This window comes from Hemitrygon akajei, chromosome 9, assembly GCF_048418815.1.
Source record: "Hemitrygon akajei chromosome 9, sHemAka1.3, whole genome shotgun sequence".
Classification (NCBI taxonomy): Eukaryota; Metazoa; Chordata; class Chondrichthyes; order Myliobatiformes; family Dasyatidae; genus Hemitrygon; species Hemitrygon akajei.
The window spans coordinates 63,565,001-63,583,728 of record NC_133132.1 but is presented as its reverse complement, the minus strand read 5'-3'; the positions used below and the strand labels follow the sequence as shown (position 1 = coordinate 63,583,728).

Below are 18,728 nucleotides of genomic sequence, written 5' to 3'. Positions count from 1 at the left end.
TTCCCCTGTCCTACCTTGATGCACTGTTGTAACTAAATTATCAGTATGGATGGTAAGCAAAACAAGGTTTTTTGCCGTGTCTTGGTACACATGGCCAAAGTAAACCAATCTATAATATTTATTTACTTACCAGCGATCTTACATCTGCCTTTCCGTCCTGATGAACGACCTTGGCCCAAAATATTGACTGTCCATGTTTTAGACCTGCTGAGTTTCTCCAGCATTTCTTGCATTCCAGCATTGCAATCTCTCGTGTTTTCTTGCATTCCTGTAGTAACACAAGATGCTAGAGATACTCAGAGTGGAGCAGCATCTGTGGAGAGAAAGGGTAGTCGACATTTTGTGCTGTCAACTGTCCATTGCTCTCGAATGTGTCATTTCATTGGATGCTGAGAAAGCATTTGACAGAGTTGAATGGCCATATTTATTTACTGTATTTGAGAAATTTAATTTTAGTTTGACATTTATATCTTGGGTTAAATTGATATATCATACCCCAGTAGCTTCGGTTAACACTAATAATCAAAGATCTCCCTTTTTTCATTTATTTCGGGGCACCAGGCAAGGTTGTCCTCTCAGTCCATTACTATTTGACATTGCTCTGGAACCTTTAGCAATTGCTATTCGGGAATCATTTAATATTTTTGGTATTATCTGTGGGAATGAGATACATAAACTATCATTATATGTAGATGATTTATTATTGTATATTTCTAATCCTGAGGAATCTATTCCCGCAGTTTTATCTTTATTGGCTCAGTTTAGTAATTTTTCGGGTTACAAACTGAACCTTAATCAAAGTGAACTATTTCCTCTAAATATGCACGTCCCACTATATGGACGTTTACCTTTTAAATTGGTTACCGACTATATATTTAGGGGTCAAAATTACCAAAAAACATAAAGATTTATTTAAGGCTAACTTTTTACCTTTAATTGATGAGATTAAACAGTCATTTACTAATTGGTCGCCAACGTCCTTGTCATTGATAGGCTGAATCAATGCTATCAAGATGTTTATATTACCCAAATTTTTATATTTATTTCAAGTGGTACCAATTTTTATTTCGAAATCTTTTTTTTGATAGTGTTGATTCTAAAATCTCTTCTTATATTTGGCAGAATAAAAATCCAAGACTAGGCAAAAAATACTTACAGAAATCTAAAAAGGAAGGTGGTCCGGTGCCGCCGAATTTGATTTTATTATTGGGCAATTAATATTTGCTATTTGAAATTTTGGTTATGGGACTTGGATAGAACTTTAAGCCCTCACTGGGTAAACCTTGAACGTATCTCGGTACAAGGGTTTTTACTGGGTTCTGTTCCAGGGACTTCGCTTCCCTTCGCTCTTTCTAAATTGTATCTACAATTAGATAACCCAATAGTTAAATATACTTTACGAATATGGTTTCAATTTCAGAAATTTTTTGGGTTAAATCAATTTATCTTAGCAAGTCCTATTACATCTAACTATTTTTTCTATCCTTCTATTATAGATCAAGCCTATTTGATTTGGAAAACTAAAGGTATTTCACAATTTTGTGATTTATTTTTGGGTAATTGTTTCATGTCATTTGAACAATTATCTCACAAATATAATTTACCTAGATCTCATTTCTTTAGATATTTACAGGTTAGAAACTTTTAAAATACTGTCCTTCCTACTTTCCCGAACTTATACTCTACGATAGTTTGGAAAAAATCTTAGATTTAAATCCTTCTCAGAAAGGTGCAATAGCATCTATCTACAACATAATTATGAAAATTCATTCAGATGCATCTAATAAAATTAAAAATGATTGGGAAAGGGAACTTAAGCTTACCTTACCTATCGAAAAATGGGAAAAAAATTTCAATTAGTTAATTCATCCTCTATGTGTGCTAAACATTCGTTGATACTTTTCAAAGTAATTCAGAGGAATAAATTAATAAATGTCTGAGGATAAATCAGCTGGTTATTATTCTCATATCAGTCCAGTGAGTGACAGATGTCATTCTGAGACTGCTTCTTTATCTCATATGTTTTGGTCATATTCCACTCTGAAAAAATATTGGGAAGATATCTTTGAAAAAATTTCAACTGTTTTGAATATTGGTTTACAACCTCATCCTATTACGGCAATTTTTCGTTTACCAGTGATGGAACCACACTATTTAACCTCTTCAGCGCGTTGGATGATTGCATTTCTCACATTAATGGCTAAAAGATCGATTTTGCTGAATTGGAAGATTAATCCTCCCACCACATTTCATTGGTTCTCTCAAACTATGTTATGTTTAAACTTAGAAAAAATCATAAGTGTTATATACGACCCTTCTATTAAATTTGATCAGACTTGGAGACCTTTTATTCAACACTTCCATATGATGTGATTTGACCTCTTTCCAAACCTGTTTTTGTGTTAATAGATGTAGGGAGGTTCAGAGCGGGTGACACTAATGGTCCTGTTTCTTTTTGATACTATAAACAGCCCATGTTCTTTTCTTTTTCCCCCTGTTGGGTTAGTATTGGTTAGTTTAGTTTTTTTTGGAGGGGGGGTATATATTTTTTTGGTTTTTTTCTTTTTTTGTCTTTTTGGATATGTTAATCCTTTTTTGTGAACTCTACATTTGTATTTTGAACATTTTTGGGAGGTTCATTGCCTTTGTACCAACTGAATATATAACTATATATGTTATCTATTTACAATGCAATCCCAACAATTGTGTAACAATACTATGTATATCCATTATTTTGATATTAATAAAAAGACTGAAAAAGAAAAGAACTGTCCATTGCTCTCCAAAGACCCTGCTCCACCTGTTGAGTTCCACCAGGGCTGCATGTGTTACTTAATCCTCGATTCCATGGCTACACTTCTCACTGTGAAAGTAATGAAAAACCTGACGCACCCTGGACTATATCTCTTCTTCCCCTCCCACAAAAGCCTGAAAGCTCACACCACCAGGCTCGAGGACAGCTTCTCTCCTGCCATTACAATTGAACAGTTCCTTAGTATGATAAGATTCACTCTTGGCCTGGTGCCGTTTGACCTTCAAGGAGCAATGCCTCAAAAGGTGGCATCCATCATCAATGACCCCCACCATTCAGGTTCTCATTGTTACCATCAGGAAAGAGGTACAGGAGCTGGAAGGTGCACACACAGCGATTCAGGACCAGCTTCTTTCCCTTGGCCATCAGATTTCTGAATGGATGGTGAACCCACAAACACTACCACACTACTTTTTTATTTCTGTCTTTGCACTACCTATTTTCCGTAATCACATTCTATAATTCAGTTTGTTTTTCAATTTTTATGTATCGCATTGTACTGCTGCCACAAAGACAACAAATGTCACGGCTTATGCAGGTAATACTAAACCCGATTCTGATTCGGATTGTGTCTCACGCCGCTCACTCCCGATGAAGTTCCAATTCTGTGCCTCTGGGATGCACTCTCCCGTCTGCAGTTCCCACCCCACACCCCCAAACCCCCAGCCATTGAGGGTCACATCACCTGAAACCAGGAATTCCATCCATACCAAGGGGCGGTGTTGTTATGAGGGGGAGACTGTGCAGGATATTAACACTTAACACACCTAAGGTAAAACAAGATCCAATGGGAAATGTAGTTCATCTGTGGCTGACAGAAGAATCGTCAAAAGAAAACGTTTATCAAATTGCTGAAAAGAGCAGCAAGTCAGAGGATTAAGGACAGTGATTAGTGAATGACCAGATTATTGATAATGAAGGGCAGATTCAAACAATAAAAACAGATCGTGAGCTTCAGACGCAGGGGAAAATATAATCGAGATAATAGAAAGACTGAACAAATCCTTTATGCCAATCTTCAGGGACAAAACTGCCAGACATACAAAGAACCGAAGGAATAAGGAATTTAATTCCAATAATGCGAGATCAATGCATTGCGTTTTGGGAAGAGAATGGAGGATAGGACTTTCACAGTGAATGGAGAGTGTTGTAGAACAGAGGAGTACAAGTACAAGGCTCGCTGAAAGTAGCATCACAGGGTGGTGAAGAAGGCATTTGGCACACTGGACATCTTCAGTCAGGGCATGGAGGGATGTCACGTTGCAGTTGAACAAGATGTTGGTGCAACTCCATCTGGAATATTGTGTTCAGGGTTGTTCACCTTACTTGCAGAGGAGATTGAGGATGGTGCCAGGACTCGAGGGAGTATGTTCTGGAGAGAGCTTGAGCAAGTTGGAATTTCTTTCATTGGATCACAAGAGAATGGTGGAAGGGGATGATCTGATCAAGGGTATGAAATCGCAAGAGACAGCAATAGTGTTAATGCACCACAGTCCCAGGGTCAAGGAATCATGAACTAGACAGCATAGGTGAGAGGGGAAAGATATTAATAGATCCCAAGGGACAACATTTTCACCAAGAGGGTGGTCAGTTGGTCAGTATCGGGAATGGGCAGCCCGAGCGAGTAACTAAGGCAGGTACATTACATTTAAAAGACAATTGGGTAAGTATCATAAGACCAAAAGATATAGGAGCAGAATTAGGTCATTTGGCCCATCGAGTCTGTTCTGCCATTTCATCATGCCTTCTCCCCATATCCCTTCATGCCTTGATTAATCAAAAATCTTTCACCATCTGCCTTAAATATACCCAATAACTTGACTTCCACAGCAACAAATTCCACAGATTCACCACTCTCTGGCTAAAGAAATTCCTCCACGTTTCCATTCTAAAGGGACGACCTTCTATTCTGAGGCTGTGTCCTCTGGTCTTAGACTCCCCCACCGCAGGAACATCCTCTCTATTGAGCCCTTTCAACATTCAACAGGTTTCAATGAGATTTAGATTCTTCTAACTTCCAGTGAGTACAGGTCCAGAGTCATCAAATGCTCTTCATATGACAAGCCTTTGAATCCTGAAATCATTTTCGTGAAGCTCCTTTGAACCTTCTCCAGTGTCGGCACATCCTTTCTTAGATAAACTACTCACAGTACTCCAAGTGAGGCCTAACCTGTGCTTTATAAAGCCTCAACATTAATTCCTTGCTTTTATATTCTAGTCCTCTTGAAATGAATGTGAACATTGCATTTACCTTCCTCGCCACAGACTCAACTTGCAAATTAACCTTCAGGGAACCCTGCATGTGGACAAGTCCCTTTGCACCTCGTTTTTTAAAAAATTTCTCTCCATTCAGAAAATAATCTACCCTCTTATTTCTTCCAAAAAAGTGCATAATCACACACTTCCCAGAACTGTATTCCATCTGCCTCTTCTCTGCCCATTCTCCTAATCTGTCTAAATCCTGTAGCCTCTCTACTTCCTCAAAACTACCTGTCCCTCCACTATCTTTGTATTGCCCGCAAACCTTGCCACAAAGCCATTAATTCCATTAACCATGTCATTGACATATAATGTAAAGAGAAGCAGACCCAACACAGACCCTTATAGAACACCACTCATCGGCAGCCAACCAGAAAAGACCTCCTTTATTCCCACTCTGGTTTTTTAAAAAATATTCATTTACGGGATATGGGCATTGCCAACTAAGCCAGTATTTATTGCCCTTGAGAAGGTGGTGATGAGCTCCCTGTTTGAACCGCTGCAGTCCCTGAGATGTAGGTGCACCCACAGTGCTGTCAGGGAGGGAATTCCATGATTTTGACCCGGCGACAATGAAGGAACAGGGATATGTTTCCAAATCAGGATGGTGAGTGACGTGGAGGGGGATTTCCAAGTGGTGGTGTTCCCAGGTATCTGCTGTTCTCATCCTTCTAGATGGTAGTGGTCGTGGATCTGGAAGGTGCTGCCTTGGGAACTTTGGTGTGTTGTTGCAGCACATCTTGTAGATAGTACACACTGCTGCAACTGTTCGTCGATAGTGGAGAGATTGGATGCTTGTGGAAGGGGTACCAATCGAGTGGGCTGCCTTGTACTGGATGGTGTCCAGCTTCTTGAGTGTTGATGGAGCTGCACTCATTCAGGCAAGTGGCGAGTATTCCATTACACTGCTGCTCTGAGCCTTGTAGATGGTGGACAGGCTTTAGGGAGTCAGGAGGTGAGTTACACTGCTGACCTGAGCCTTGTAGATGGTGGACGGGCTTTAGGGAGTCAGGAGGTGAGTTACACACTGACCTGAGCCTTGTAGATGGTGGACAAGCTTTAGGGAGTCAGGAGGTGAGTTACACACTGACCTGAGCCTTGTAGATGGTGGACAAGCTTTAGGGAGTCAGGAGGTGAGTTACACACTGACCTGAGCCTTGTAGATGGTGGACGGGCTTTAGGGAGTCAGGAGGTGAGTTACACACTGACCTGAGCCTTGTAGATGGTGGACGGGCTTTAGGGAGTCAGGAGGTGAGTTACACACTGACCTGAGCCTTGTAGATGGTGGACAGGCTTTAGGGAGTCAGGAGGTGAGTTACACACTGACCTGAGCCTTGTAGATGGTGGACGGGCTTTAGGGAGTCAGGAGGTGAGTTACACACTGACCTGAGCCTTGTAGATGGTGGACGGGCTTTAGGGAGTCAGGAGGTGAGTTACACACTGACCTGAGCCTTGTAGATGGTGGACGGGCTTTAGGGAGTCAGGAGGTGAGTTACACACTGACCTGAGCCTTGTAGATGGTGGACGGGCTTTAGGGAGTCAGGAGGTGAGTTACACACTGACCTGAGCCTTGTAGATGGTGGACGGGCTTTAGGGAGTCAGGAGGTGAGTTACACACTGACCTGAGCCTTGTAGATGGTGGACAGGCTTTAGGGAGTCAGGAGGTGAGTTACACACTGACCTGAGCCTTGTAGATGGTGGACAGGCTTTAGGGAGTCAGGAGGTGAGTTACACACTGACCTGAGCCTTGTAGATGGTGGACAGGCTTTAGGGAGTCAGGAGGTGAGTTACACACTGACCTGAGCCTTGTAGATGGTGGACGGGCTTTAGGGAGTCAGGAGGTGAGTTACACACTGACCTGAGCCTTGTAGATGGTGGACGGGCTTTAGGGAGTCAGGAGGTGAGTTACACACTGACCTGAGCCTTGTAGATGGTGGACGGGCTTTAGGGAGTCAGGAGGTGAGTTACACACTGACCTGAGCCTTGTAGATGGTGGACGGGCTTTAGGGAGTCAGGAGGTGAGTTACACACTGCTCTGGTTGCCACAGGTTTATATGGCTAGACCAGTTCAGTTTCCCACAGTTACCATTCCTCCTTTGTCTACCTTGTTATTTCTTCAAAAAATTCCAACAGATTTGTCAGGCAAGATTTTCCCTTGAGGAAACCATGGTGAATATGGCCTATTTTATTATTTATTTACTGAGATACAGTGAAGAATAGGCCCTCTGGTCCTTCGAGCCACGCCACCCAGCAGTCCCCCAATTTAATCCTAGCCCAATCAATTCACAATGACCAATTATCCTACCAACCGCTACGCCTTTGGACTTTGGGAGGAAACCCACGCAGTCATGGGGAGAACTTACAGGCAGTGACGGGATTCGAACCCGGGTCACCTGTACTGTTATGCATTGTGCGAATCACGATGCTACTGTGCCGCCCAAGTACCCTGAAACCACGTCCTTAAAAATTGACCCAACATCTTCCCAACCATTGAGGCCTCTCTTCTGCCTCTCTCTCTTCTTGAACAGTGGAGTGACATTTGCAATTTCCCATTCCCCTGTCACATGCCAGGATCAACGGATTCTTGAAAGATCATCTCTAATGCCTCCACAATCTCTTCAGCCACCTCTCTCAGAACCCTGGGGTGTAGTCCAGGTGACTTATCTATCTTCAGACCTTTCAGCTTCCCAAGAAATACATATTGAAGCAAAATACTTATTCAATTTGCCACCCACTTCCCTATGACTGCCTCTCCAGCATTGTTTTCACGGCTGTACATGGATACGGAAGCTTTAGAGGGTGAATGATTGGCTCAGGCCAGTTGGGCTGTAAGACCTGTTTCTGAGCTGTACAGCTGCATCTAAACTGAAATAGCAAATCCCAGAGAGACGAATCCGATTGAATGCCAAGGTATGTGGTGATTCACGTCCCAGTGCTTTGAGAAAGGCTTTGAGCACTCAGGTTTTCAAGACTGGTTTGCTGCAGATTGTGGAGGTTTGGGTTTAAAAACAGGGGGAGCGTTTGTTGAAATGTGCACAATTTGTCAGGTTGGATCCAGGGAGCTTGTTTACCTTGGACGAGAACTCTGCATTAGGAGGCTATGCACTCTGAAGGAGAGGAGTGTTTAGAATGGAAACAAGCTGGAACTTCTTCACCCAGAGGGTGGTGACTCTGCATCGAGACTGACCGGGGGGTTGAGGGATGTAGATTTCACTTTAATAGGGAACGAGTGAGGGTGACAGTGTATCCATCAAATCATCCCAGATTCACCATTCTCCCATGGATGCTACCGACACACGCCGCTACAGTCTGCTGGGTGAATTGGTTCTCAGCCTGGGCACACATCCAGTTCACGGTGAGACTGGGCAGGACGAGAAGTCCTCACGTCCCACAGATAAATGCAGCAGGCGCCCTGGGAGACCTGGTCTGTGCTCGGGGGGACGGTCAGTGCCCCCTCCCACCGGTAATAGACCCTCGTGGTGGAGAGCGGGGGTGTGGACCTATCCTGGTGGTGTCAGAGGAGAGGAGTTGAAGAAGAGACGCGGACACAGAGGGTGGGGGTCACATCGCAGTTTACTGTCACCAGAGACGGGGTATATCCAGTCTGCGATCGGTTCCGACGACCCACACCACTGCCCCTCACACTTCTGTTTGCTCCGGATCAGGCAGCAGGAGACCATAGTCAGGCTTGTCCCATCCCCCACTGTCTCCCTCCAATAGCGTCCCCATGTCCTGTCACCCAGCAACCCCAACCTCAGAGTTCATCCCCCAGTATCCACCCTTCGCATAGAGTGTCCGTAATCCAATGTCTGTCCCTCTTTGAATCCGTTCCCCCACTGTCTCTATCTCTCCCAATACTGGTCCCCCAGTATCCCTCTCCCAATGTCCACCCCCGGTGTCCACACCTCTCCCAGTACTGGCCCCCCGATGTCCCCCCTTCTCCAATATACAGGATTGTCTGTTTCTAAGGCTCCTGTCTCCTGATGCCCTGGTCTCCCAGTACCCTGTCTATCCCTGGTCAGTCACTACCTCAGCTTGGCTCCTGATGCCGCTCTCCCATCTCCAGGGAATCTGAGATGTAGGATCCTGTGAAGGACTCTGCTACTTGAAGCACTGATTCTTTCTTTCCCCACAGACACCACTTGGAGTTTCCAGCACTCTTGGCATTTACTCCAATTTTTCAGTCCCCATCGCCCAGTTCCTTGGAGTGGGTGATGATCCTCGAACTCCCCTTCATTCCGAATGGTCTGAAACCATCGCGTGTTTGTTGTGATATTTCTCCCAAAACTGTGGATGAACAGCATGCTCTGGGTGTTTGGCAGTACCTCTCGAAACAGCCCCACCCCGCGCCTGGAACCCACCGGAGATGGAAGCATCGACATCAACAGCTCTCTCAGCCCCATACTTCGACCCCACCCCCAACTTCCTCTGCAAGTCTTACACCAGTCTCCTCAGACTTCCATCGTTACTCGGTGTGCATCCCAGAATCACCTTCGCTAGAACTGCAAGGGTCAAGGGCAGGCCTCACCCCACCCTCTCAGGAGCAGAGAAGACGGGTGGTAAACTGAGGTCCATTTTACACAGGCTCTGCCACACGGCTGAAGGCTCTGAGGAAACTGTGAGGAACTGACATGGCCGAGTTCCAGTCTTTGCCCAAACTGTCCGGGTTGAGTTCTCACTCCAACCGTGTCTGTAGTCTGCCTCCTTCCAGATTTAATCCAGGGACGGGGTGGGGACCATGCTTGAACCTCACTGCATCTCCTGCCCCCAGAGGCCAATGTTGATGTTCACTGTGCGCTGCTCACACCTGCCCCGCCCACGGCTCTACGCCACCACCCAGCGCTGACTGAGCACTGCCGCCTCGCAGGGATTAATGACCAGGACCCTCGGGCTGTCCTCAGCACCTCCCAGCACCTCACTGTCCAGGCAGTAATGAGACAGCTGGTGCTCGATCCGAGAGCCAGTCTTCTGCCATCGCTGTTGGGACAGAAAGGACAGGGTCAGGTTATAGTACACAGTCTACTGAAGGGTTAACGACTGTACCTCCAATAGGAGAGAGAGGACAGGGTCAGGTTATAGTACACAGTCTACTGAAGGGTTAATGACTGTACCTCCGATAGGAGATAGAGGACAGGGTCAGGTTATAGTACACAGTCTACTGAAGGGTTAACGACTGTACCTCCGATCGGAGAGAGAGGACAGGGTCAGGTTATAGTACACTGTCTACTGAAGGGTTAATGACTGTACCTCTGATCGGAGAGAGAGGACAGGGTCAGGTTATAGTACACTGTCTACTGAAGGGTTAACGACTGTACCTCATATAGGAGAGAGATGACATGGTCAGGTTATAGTACACTGTCTACTGAAGGGTTAACGACTGTACCTCCAATAGGAGAGAGAGGACAGGGTCAGGTTATAGTACACTGTCTACTGAAGGGTTAACGACTGTACCTCCGATAGGAGAGAGAGGACAGGGTCAGGTTATAGTACACTGTCTACTGAAGGGTTAATGACTGTACCTCCAATAGGAGAGAGAGGACAGGGTCAGGTTATAGTACACAGTCTACTGAAGGGTTAACGACTGTACCTCCGATAGGAGAGAGAGGACAGGGTCAGGTTATAGTACACTGTCTACTGAAGGGTTAATGACTGTACCTCCGATAGGAGAGAGAGGACAGGGTCAGGTTATAGTACACTGTCTAATGAAGGGTTAATGACTGTACCTCCGATAGGAGAGAGAGGACAGGGTCAGGTTATAGTACACAGTCTACTGAAGGGTTAACGACTGTACCTCCGATAGGAGAGAGAGGACAGGGTCAGGTTATAGAACACTGTCTACTGAAGGGTTAACGACTGTACCTCCGATAGGAGATAGAGGACAGGGTCAGGTTATAGTACACTGTCTACTGAAGGGTTAATGACTGTACCTCCGATAGGAGAGAGAGGTTAATAACTGTACGTCCGATAGGAGAGAGTGGACAGGGTCAGGTTATAGTACACAGTCTACTGAAGGGTTAACGACTGTACCTCCGATAGGAGAGAGAGGACAGGGTCAGGTTATAGTACACTGTCTACTGAAGGGTTAATGTCCGTACCTCCGATAGGAGAGAGAGGACAGGGTCAGGTTATAGTACACTGTCTACAGAAGGGTTAATGACTGTACATCCTATAGGAGAGAGAGGACAGGGTCAGGTTATAGTACACAGTCTACTGAAGGGTTAATGACTGTACCTCCGATAGGAGAGAGAGGACAGGGTCAGGTTATAGTACACAGTCTACTGAAGGGTTAATGACTGTACCTCCGATAGCAGGGAGAGGACAGGGTCAGGTTATAGTACACTGTCTACTGAAGGGTTAATGACTGTACCTCCAATAGGAGATAGAGGACAGGGTCAGGTTATAGTACACTGTCTACTGAAGGGTTAATGACTGTACATCCTATAGGAGATAGAGGACAGGGTCAGGTTATAGTACACTGTCTACTGAAGGGTTCATGACTGTACCTCCGATAGGAGAGAGAGGACAGGGTCAGGTTATAGTACACTGTCTACTGAAGGGTTAATGACTGTACCTCCAATAGGAGAGAGAGGACAGGGTCAGGTTATAGTACACAGTCTACTGAAGGGTTAACGACTGTACCTCCGATAGGAGAGAGAGGACAGGGTCAGGTTATAGTACACTGTCTACTGAAGGGTTAACGACTGTACCTCCGATAGGAGAGAGAGGACAGGGTCAGGTTATAGTACACTGTCTACTGAAGGGTTAATGACTGTACCTCCAATAGGAGAGAGAGGACAGGGTCAGGTTATAGTACACAGTCTACTGAAGGGTTAACGACTGTACCTCCGATAGGAGAGAGAGGACAGGGTCAGGTTATAGTACACAGTCTACTGAAGGGTTAACGACTGTACCTCCAATAGGAGAGAGAGGACAGGGTCAGGTTATAGTACACAGTCTACTGAAGGGTTAACGACTGTACCTCCGATAGGAGAGAGAGGACAGGGTCAGGTTATAGTACACTGTCTACTGAAGGGTTAATGACTGTACCTCCAATAGGAGAGAGAGGACAGGGTCAGGTTATAGTACACAGTCTACTGAAGGGTTAACGACTGTACCTCCGATAGGAGAGAGAGGACAGGGTCAGGTTATAGTACACAGTCTACTGAAGGGTTAACGACTGTACCTCCGATAGCAGGGAGAGGACAGGGTCAGGTTATAGTACACTGTCTACTGAAGGGTTCATGACTGTACCTCCGATAGGAGAGAGAGGACAGGGTCAGGTTATAGTACACAGTCTACTGAAGGGTTAATGACTGTACCTCCGATAGCAGGGAGAGGACAGGGTCAGGTTATAGTACACTGTCTACTGAAGGGTTAATGACTGTACCTCCAATAGGAGAGAGAGGACAGGGTCAGGTTATAGTACACAGTCTACTGAAGGGTTAACGACTGTACCTCCGATAGGAGAGAGAGGACAGGGTCAGGTTATAGTACACTGTCTACTGAAGGGTTAACGACTGTACCTCCGATAGGAGAGAGAGGACAGGGTCAGGTTATAGTACAGTCTACTGAAGGGTTAAAGACTGTACGTCCGATAGGAGAGAGAGGACAGGGTCAGGTTATAGTACACTGTCTACTGAAGGGTTAAAGACTGTACGTCCGATAGGAGAGAGAGGACAGGGTCAGGTTATAGTACACTGTCTACTGAAGGGTTAACGACTGTACCTCCGATAGGAGAGAGAGGACAGGGTCAGGTTATAGTACACTGTCTACTGAAGGGTTAACGACTGTACATCCTATAGGAGAGAGAGGACAGGGTCAGGTTATAGTACACAGTCTACTGAAGGGTTAATGACTGTACCTCCGATAGGAGAGAGAGGACAGGGTCAGGTTATAGTACACAGTCTACTGAAGGGTTAATGACTGTACCTCCGATAGGAGAGAGAGGACAGGGTCAGGTTATAGTACACTGTCTACTGAAGGGTTCATGACTGTACCTCCGATAGGAGAGAGAGGACAGGGTCAGGTTATAGTACACTGTCTACTGAAGGGTTAATGACTGTACCTCCGATAGGAGAGAGAGGACAGGGTCAGGTTATAGTACACAGTCTACTGAAGGGTTCATGACTGTACCTCCGATAGGAGAGAGAGGACAGGGTCAGGTTATAGTACACTGTCTACTGAAGGGTTCATGACTGTACCTCCGATAGGAGAGAGAGGACAGGGTCAGGTTATAGTACACTGTCTACTGAAGGGTTCATGACTGTACCTCCGATAGGAGAGAGAGGACAGGGTCAGGTTATAGTACACTGTCTACTGAAGGGTTAATGACTGTACCTCCGATAGGAGAGAGAGGACAGGGTCAGGTTATAGTACACTGTCTACTGAAGGGTTAATGACTGTACCTCCGATAGGAGAGAGAGGACAGGGTCAGGTTATAGTACACTGTCTACTGAAGGGTTAACGACTGTACCTCCGATAGGAGATAGAGGACAGGGTCAGGTTATAGTACACTGTCTACTGAAGGGTTAACGACTGTACCTCCGATAGGAGATAGAGGACAGGGTCAGGTTATAGTACACTGTCTACTGAAGGGTTAACGACTGTACCTCCGATAGGAGATAGAGGACAGGGTCAGGTTATAGTACACTGTCTACTGAAGGGTTAATGACCGTACCTCCGATAGGAGATAGAGGACAGGGTCAGGTTATAGTACACTGTCTACTGAAGGGTTAATGACTGTACCTCCGATAGGAGATAGAGGACAGGGTCAGGTTATAGTACACTGTCTACTGAAGGGTTAATGACTGTACCTCCGATAGGAGAGAGAGGACAGGGTCAGGTTATAGTACACTGTCTACTGAAGGGTTAATGACCGTACCTCCGATAGGAGATAGAGGACAGGGTCAGGTTATAGTACACTGTCTACTGAAGGGTTAATGACTGTACCTCTGATAGGAGATAGAGGACAGGGTCAGGTTATAGTACACTGTCTACTGAAGGGTTAATGACTGTACCTCCGATAGGAGAGAGAGGTTAATGACTGTACGTCCGATAGGAGAGAGAGGACAGGTCAGGTTATAGTACACTGTCTACTGAAGGGTTAATGACTGTACCTCCGATAGGAGAGAGAGGTTAATGACTGTACGTCCGATAGGAGAGAGTGGACAGGGTCAGGTTATAGTACACTGTCTACTGAAGGGTTAATGACTGTACCTCCGATAGGAGAGAGAGGACAGGGTCAGGTTATAATACACTGTCTACTGAAGGGTTAACGACTGTACCTCCGATCGGAGAGAGAGGACAGGGTCAGGTTATAGAACACTGTCTACTGAAGGGTTAATGACTGTACCTCCGATAGGAGATAGAGGACAGGGTCAGGTTATAGTACACTGTCTACTGAATGGTTAATGACTGTACCTCCGATAGGAGAGAGAGGACAGGGTCAGGTTATAGTACACTGTCTACTGAAGGGTTAACGACTGTACCTCCGATAGGAGAGAGAGGTTAATGACTGTACGTCCGATAGGAGAGAGAGGACAGGGTCAGGTTATAGTACACTGTCTACTGAAGGGTTAATGACTGTACCTCCGATAGGAGAGAGAGGACAGGGTAAGGTTACATTGTACCACCTACAGGTGCTGATAACATCACCCATTGCAGTCGGGATAGAGGGGGACAGGGTCCGGTTACAGACCACTGTCTACAGGTGATTACTGACTGTACCCTCTCTGATCAGAGAGACAGGGTCCGGTTACAGACCACTGTCTACAGGTGATTACTGACTGTACCCTCTCTGATCAGAGAGACAGGGTCCGGTTACAGACCACTGTCTACAGGTGATTACTGACTGTACCCTCTCTGATCAGAGAGACAGGGTCCGGTTACAGACCACTGTCTACAGGTGATTACTGACTGTACCCTCTCTGATCAGAGAGACAGGGTCCGGTTACAGACCACTGTCTACAGGTGATTACTGACTGTACCCTCTCTGATCAGAGAGACAGGGTCCAGTTACAGTGCACTGTATACAAAGGTTATAGGGTTGCTGTCACATTCAGAGGAGGAGAGGGTCAGACTGTACTGCAGGCGTCTTACTGACTGTACCCATCCCTTACAGAACTCAAAGAGGCACAGTGACAGGTCACAGTACACTCCATACAGGCAGAGGCCAGGTGTACAAAAGTGAACAGCTACACACACACACACACACACATGCACGGAGGTACTACAAGACCATGGTTTATACCAGTGCTGCGGTGTCTGCTACTCTGTGGGATGGATATTCAGTGCTCGGGGGGCTGGGGGAGGGGTACCCGGTGCTCGGGGGGCTGGGGGAGGGGTACCCGGTGCACGGGGGGCTGGGGGGGGGTTGTCTGGTCCTCGGGGGGCTGGGGGGTTGTCTGGTGCACGGGGGGCTGGGGAGGGGTACCCGGTGCTCGGGGGGCTGGTGGAGGGGGCCCGGTGCTCGGGGGGCTGGGGGAGGGGGCCCGGTGCTCGGGGGGCTGGGGGAGGGGTACCCGGTGCTCGGGGGGCTGGGGAGGGGGCCCGGTGCTCGGGGGGCTGGGGGAGGGGTACCCGGTGCTCGGGGGGCTGGGGAGGGGTACCCGGTGCTCGGGGGGCTGGGGAGGGGTACCCGGTGCTCGGGGGGCTGGGGGAGGGGGCCCGGTGCTCGGGGGGCTGGGGGAGGGGTACCCGGTGCTCGGGGGGCTGGGGAGGGGTACCCGGTGCTCGGGGGGCTGGGGAGGGGTACCCGGTGCTCGGGGGGCTGGGGAGGGGGCCCGGTGCTCGGGGGGCTGGGGGAGGGGTACCCGGTGCTCGGGGGGCTGGGGGAGGGGTACCCGGTGCTCGGGGGGCTGGGGAGGGGTACCCGGTGCTCGGGGGGCTGGGGAGGGGGCCCGGTGCTCGGGGGGCTGGGGGAGGGGTACCCGGTGCTCGGGGGGCTGGGGAGGGGTACCCGGTGCTCGGGGGGCTGGGGAGGGGTACCCGGTGCTCGGGGGGCTGGGGGAGGGGGCCCGGTGCTCGGGGGGCTGGGGGAGGGGTACCCGGTGCTCGGGGGGCTGGGGAGGGGTACCCGGTGCTCGGGGGGCTGGGGGAGGGGGCCCGGTGCTCGGGGGGCTGGGGGAGGGGTACCTGGTGCTCGGGGGGCTGGGGAGGGGTACCCGGTGCTCGGGGGGCTGGGGGAGGGGGCCCGGTGCTCGGGGGGCTGGGGGAGGGGTACCCGGTGCTCGGGGGGCTGGAGTGGTGGGCGGCAGTGCTCGGGGGGCTGGGGGAGGGGTACCCGGTGCTCGGGGGGCTGGGGAGGGGTGCCCGGTGCTCGGGGGGCTGGGGGAGGGGTACCCGGTGCTCGGGGGGCTGGGGAGGTGTACCCGGTGCTCGGGGGGCTGGGGAGGGGTACCCGGTGCTCGGGGGGCTAGGGGAGGGGGCCCGGTGCTCGGGGGGCTGGGGGAGGGGTACCCGGTGCTCGGGGGGCTGGGGAGGGGGCCCGGTGCTCGGGGGGCTGGGGGGGGGTTGTCTGGTCCTCGGGGGGCTGGGGGGGTTGTCTGGTCCTCGGGGGGCTGGGGGGGGGGGGTTGTCTGGTCCTCGGGGGGCTGGGGGGGGGTTGTCTGGTCCTCGGGGGGCTGGGGGGGGTTGTCTGGTCCTCGGGGGGCTGGGGGGAGGGTTGTCTGGTCCTCGGGGGGCTGGGGGGGGGTTGTCTGGTCCTCGGGGGGCTGGGGGGGGGTTGTCTGGTCCTCGGGGGGCTGGGGGAGGGTTGTCTGGTCCTCGGGGGGCTGGGGGGAGGGTTGTCTGGTCCTCGGGGGGCTGGGGGGAGGGTTGTCTGGTCCTCGGGGGGAGGGTTGTCTGGTCCTCGGGGGGCTGGGGGGGAGGGTTGTCTGGTCCTCGGGGGGCTGGGGGGAGGGTTGTCTGGTCCTCGGGGGGGCTGGGGGGAGGGTTGTCTGGTCCTCGGGGGGCTGGGGGGGGGTTGTCTGGTCCTCGGGGGGCTGGGGGGAGGGTTGTCTGGTCCTCGGGGGGCTGGGGGGGGGGGTTGTCTGGTCCTTGGGGGGCTGGGGGGGGGTTGTCTGGTCCTCGGGGGGCTGGGGGGGGGGTTGTCTGGTCCTCGGGGGGCAGGGGGGAGGGTTGTCTGGTCCTCGGGGGGCAGGGGGGAGGGTTGTCTGGTCCTCGGGGGGCAGGGGTGGGTGTCTGGTCCTTGGGGGACTGGGGGGAGGGTTGTCTGGTCCTTGGGGGACTGGGGGGGGTGTCTGGTCCTTGGGGGACTGGGGGGGGGTGTCTGGTCCTTGGGGGACTGGGGGGGGGTGTCTGGTCCTTGGGGGACTGGGGGGGGGGTGTCTGGTCCTTGGGGGACTGGGGGGGGTTGTCTGGTCCTCGGGGGGCTGGGGGGGGGGGTTGTCTGGTCCTCGGGGGGCTGGGGGGGGTTGTCTGGTCCTCGGGGGGCTGGGGGGGGTTGTCTGGTCCTCGGGGGGCTGGGGGGGGGGTTGTCTGGTCCTCGGGGGGCTGGGGGGGGGTTGTCTGGTCCTCGTGGGGCTGGGGGGAGGGTTGTCTGGTCCTCGGGGGGCTGGGGGGAGGGTTGTCTGGTCCTCGGGGGGCTGGGGGGGGGGTTGTCTGGTCCTCGGGGGGCTGGGGGGGGGTTGTCTGGTCCTCGTGGGGCTGGGGGGAGGGTTGTCTGGTCCTCGGGGGGCTGGGGGGGGGTTGTCTGGTCCTCGGGGGGCTGGGGGGGGTTGTCTGGTCCTCGGGGGGCTGGGGGGGTTGTCTGGTCCTCGGGGGGCTGGGGTGGGTTGTCTGGTCCTCGGGGGGCTGGGGTGGGTTGTCTGGTCCTCGGGGGGCTGGGGGGGGTTGTCTGGTCCTCGGGGGGGGGCTGGGGGGGTTGTCTGGTCCTCGGGGGGCAGGGGGGGAGGGTTGTCTGGTCCTCGGGGGGCTGGGGGGGGGGTTGTCTGGTCCTCGGGGGGGGGGCTGGGGGGGTTGTCTGGTCCTCGGGGGGCAGGGGGGAGGGTTGTCTGGTCCTCGGGGGGGCAGGGGGGAGGGTTGTCTGGTCCTCGGGGGTCTGGGGTGGGTGTCTGGTCCTTGGGGGACTGGGGGGGGGGGTTGTCTGGTCCTCGGGGGGCTGGGGGGAGGGTTGTCTGGTCCTCGTGGGGCTGGGGGGAGGGTTGTCTGGTCCTCGGGGGGCTGGGGGGGGTTGTCTGGTCCTCGGGGGGCTGGGGGGGGGTTGTCTGGTCCTCGGGGGGCTGGGGGGGGGTTGTCTGGTCCTCGGGGGGCTGGGGGGGTTGTCTGGTCCTCGGGGGGCTGGGGTGGGTGTCTGGTCCTTGGGGGACTGGAGGAGGGGGCAGTGCTCGGGGGCTGGGGGGGCTGTCTGGTCCTCGGGGGGCTGGGGGGGCTGTCTGGTCCTCGGGGGGCTGGGGGGGGTTGTCTGGTCCTCGGGGGGCTGGGGGAGGGGTTGTCTGGTCCTTGGGGGACTGGGGTGGGTGTCTGGTCCTCGGGGGGCTGGGGGGGCTGTCTGGTCCTCGGGGGGCTGGGGGGGCTGTCTGGTCCTCGGGGGGCTGGGGGGGGGTTGTCTGGTCCTCGGGGGGCTGGGGGGGTTGTCTGGTCCTCGGGGGGCTGGGGGGGGTTGTCTGGTCCTCGGGGGGCTGGGGTGGGTTGTCTGGTCCTCGGGGGGCTGGGGGGG

At 51.3% G+C, this 18,728-nt stretch overlaps 1 protein-coding gene across 1 annotated transcript in view; it reads right to left on the bottom strand.

The window, feature by feature from the left end:
- Positions 1-8,627: 8,627 nt before the first annotated feature.
- galnt14 (UDP-N-acetyl-alpha-D-galactosamine:polypeptide N-acetylgalactosaminyltransferase 14 (GalNAc-T14)) overlaps positions 8,628-18,728 on the bottom strand; it is a 71,373-nt gene continuing 61,272 nt past the window's right edge. The window contains exon 15 of the mRNA XM_073056129.1: positions 8,628-10,048. Coding sequence (XP_072912230.1) covers positions 9,896-10,048 — 153 coding nt within the window. The 3' untranslated portion in view covers positions 8,628-9,895. The remainder of the gene's footprint in view (positions 10,049-18,728) is intronic.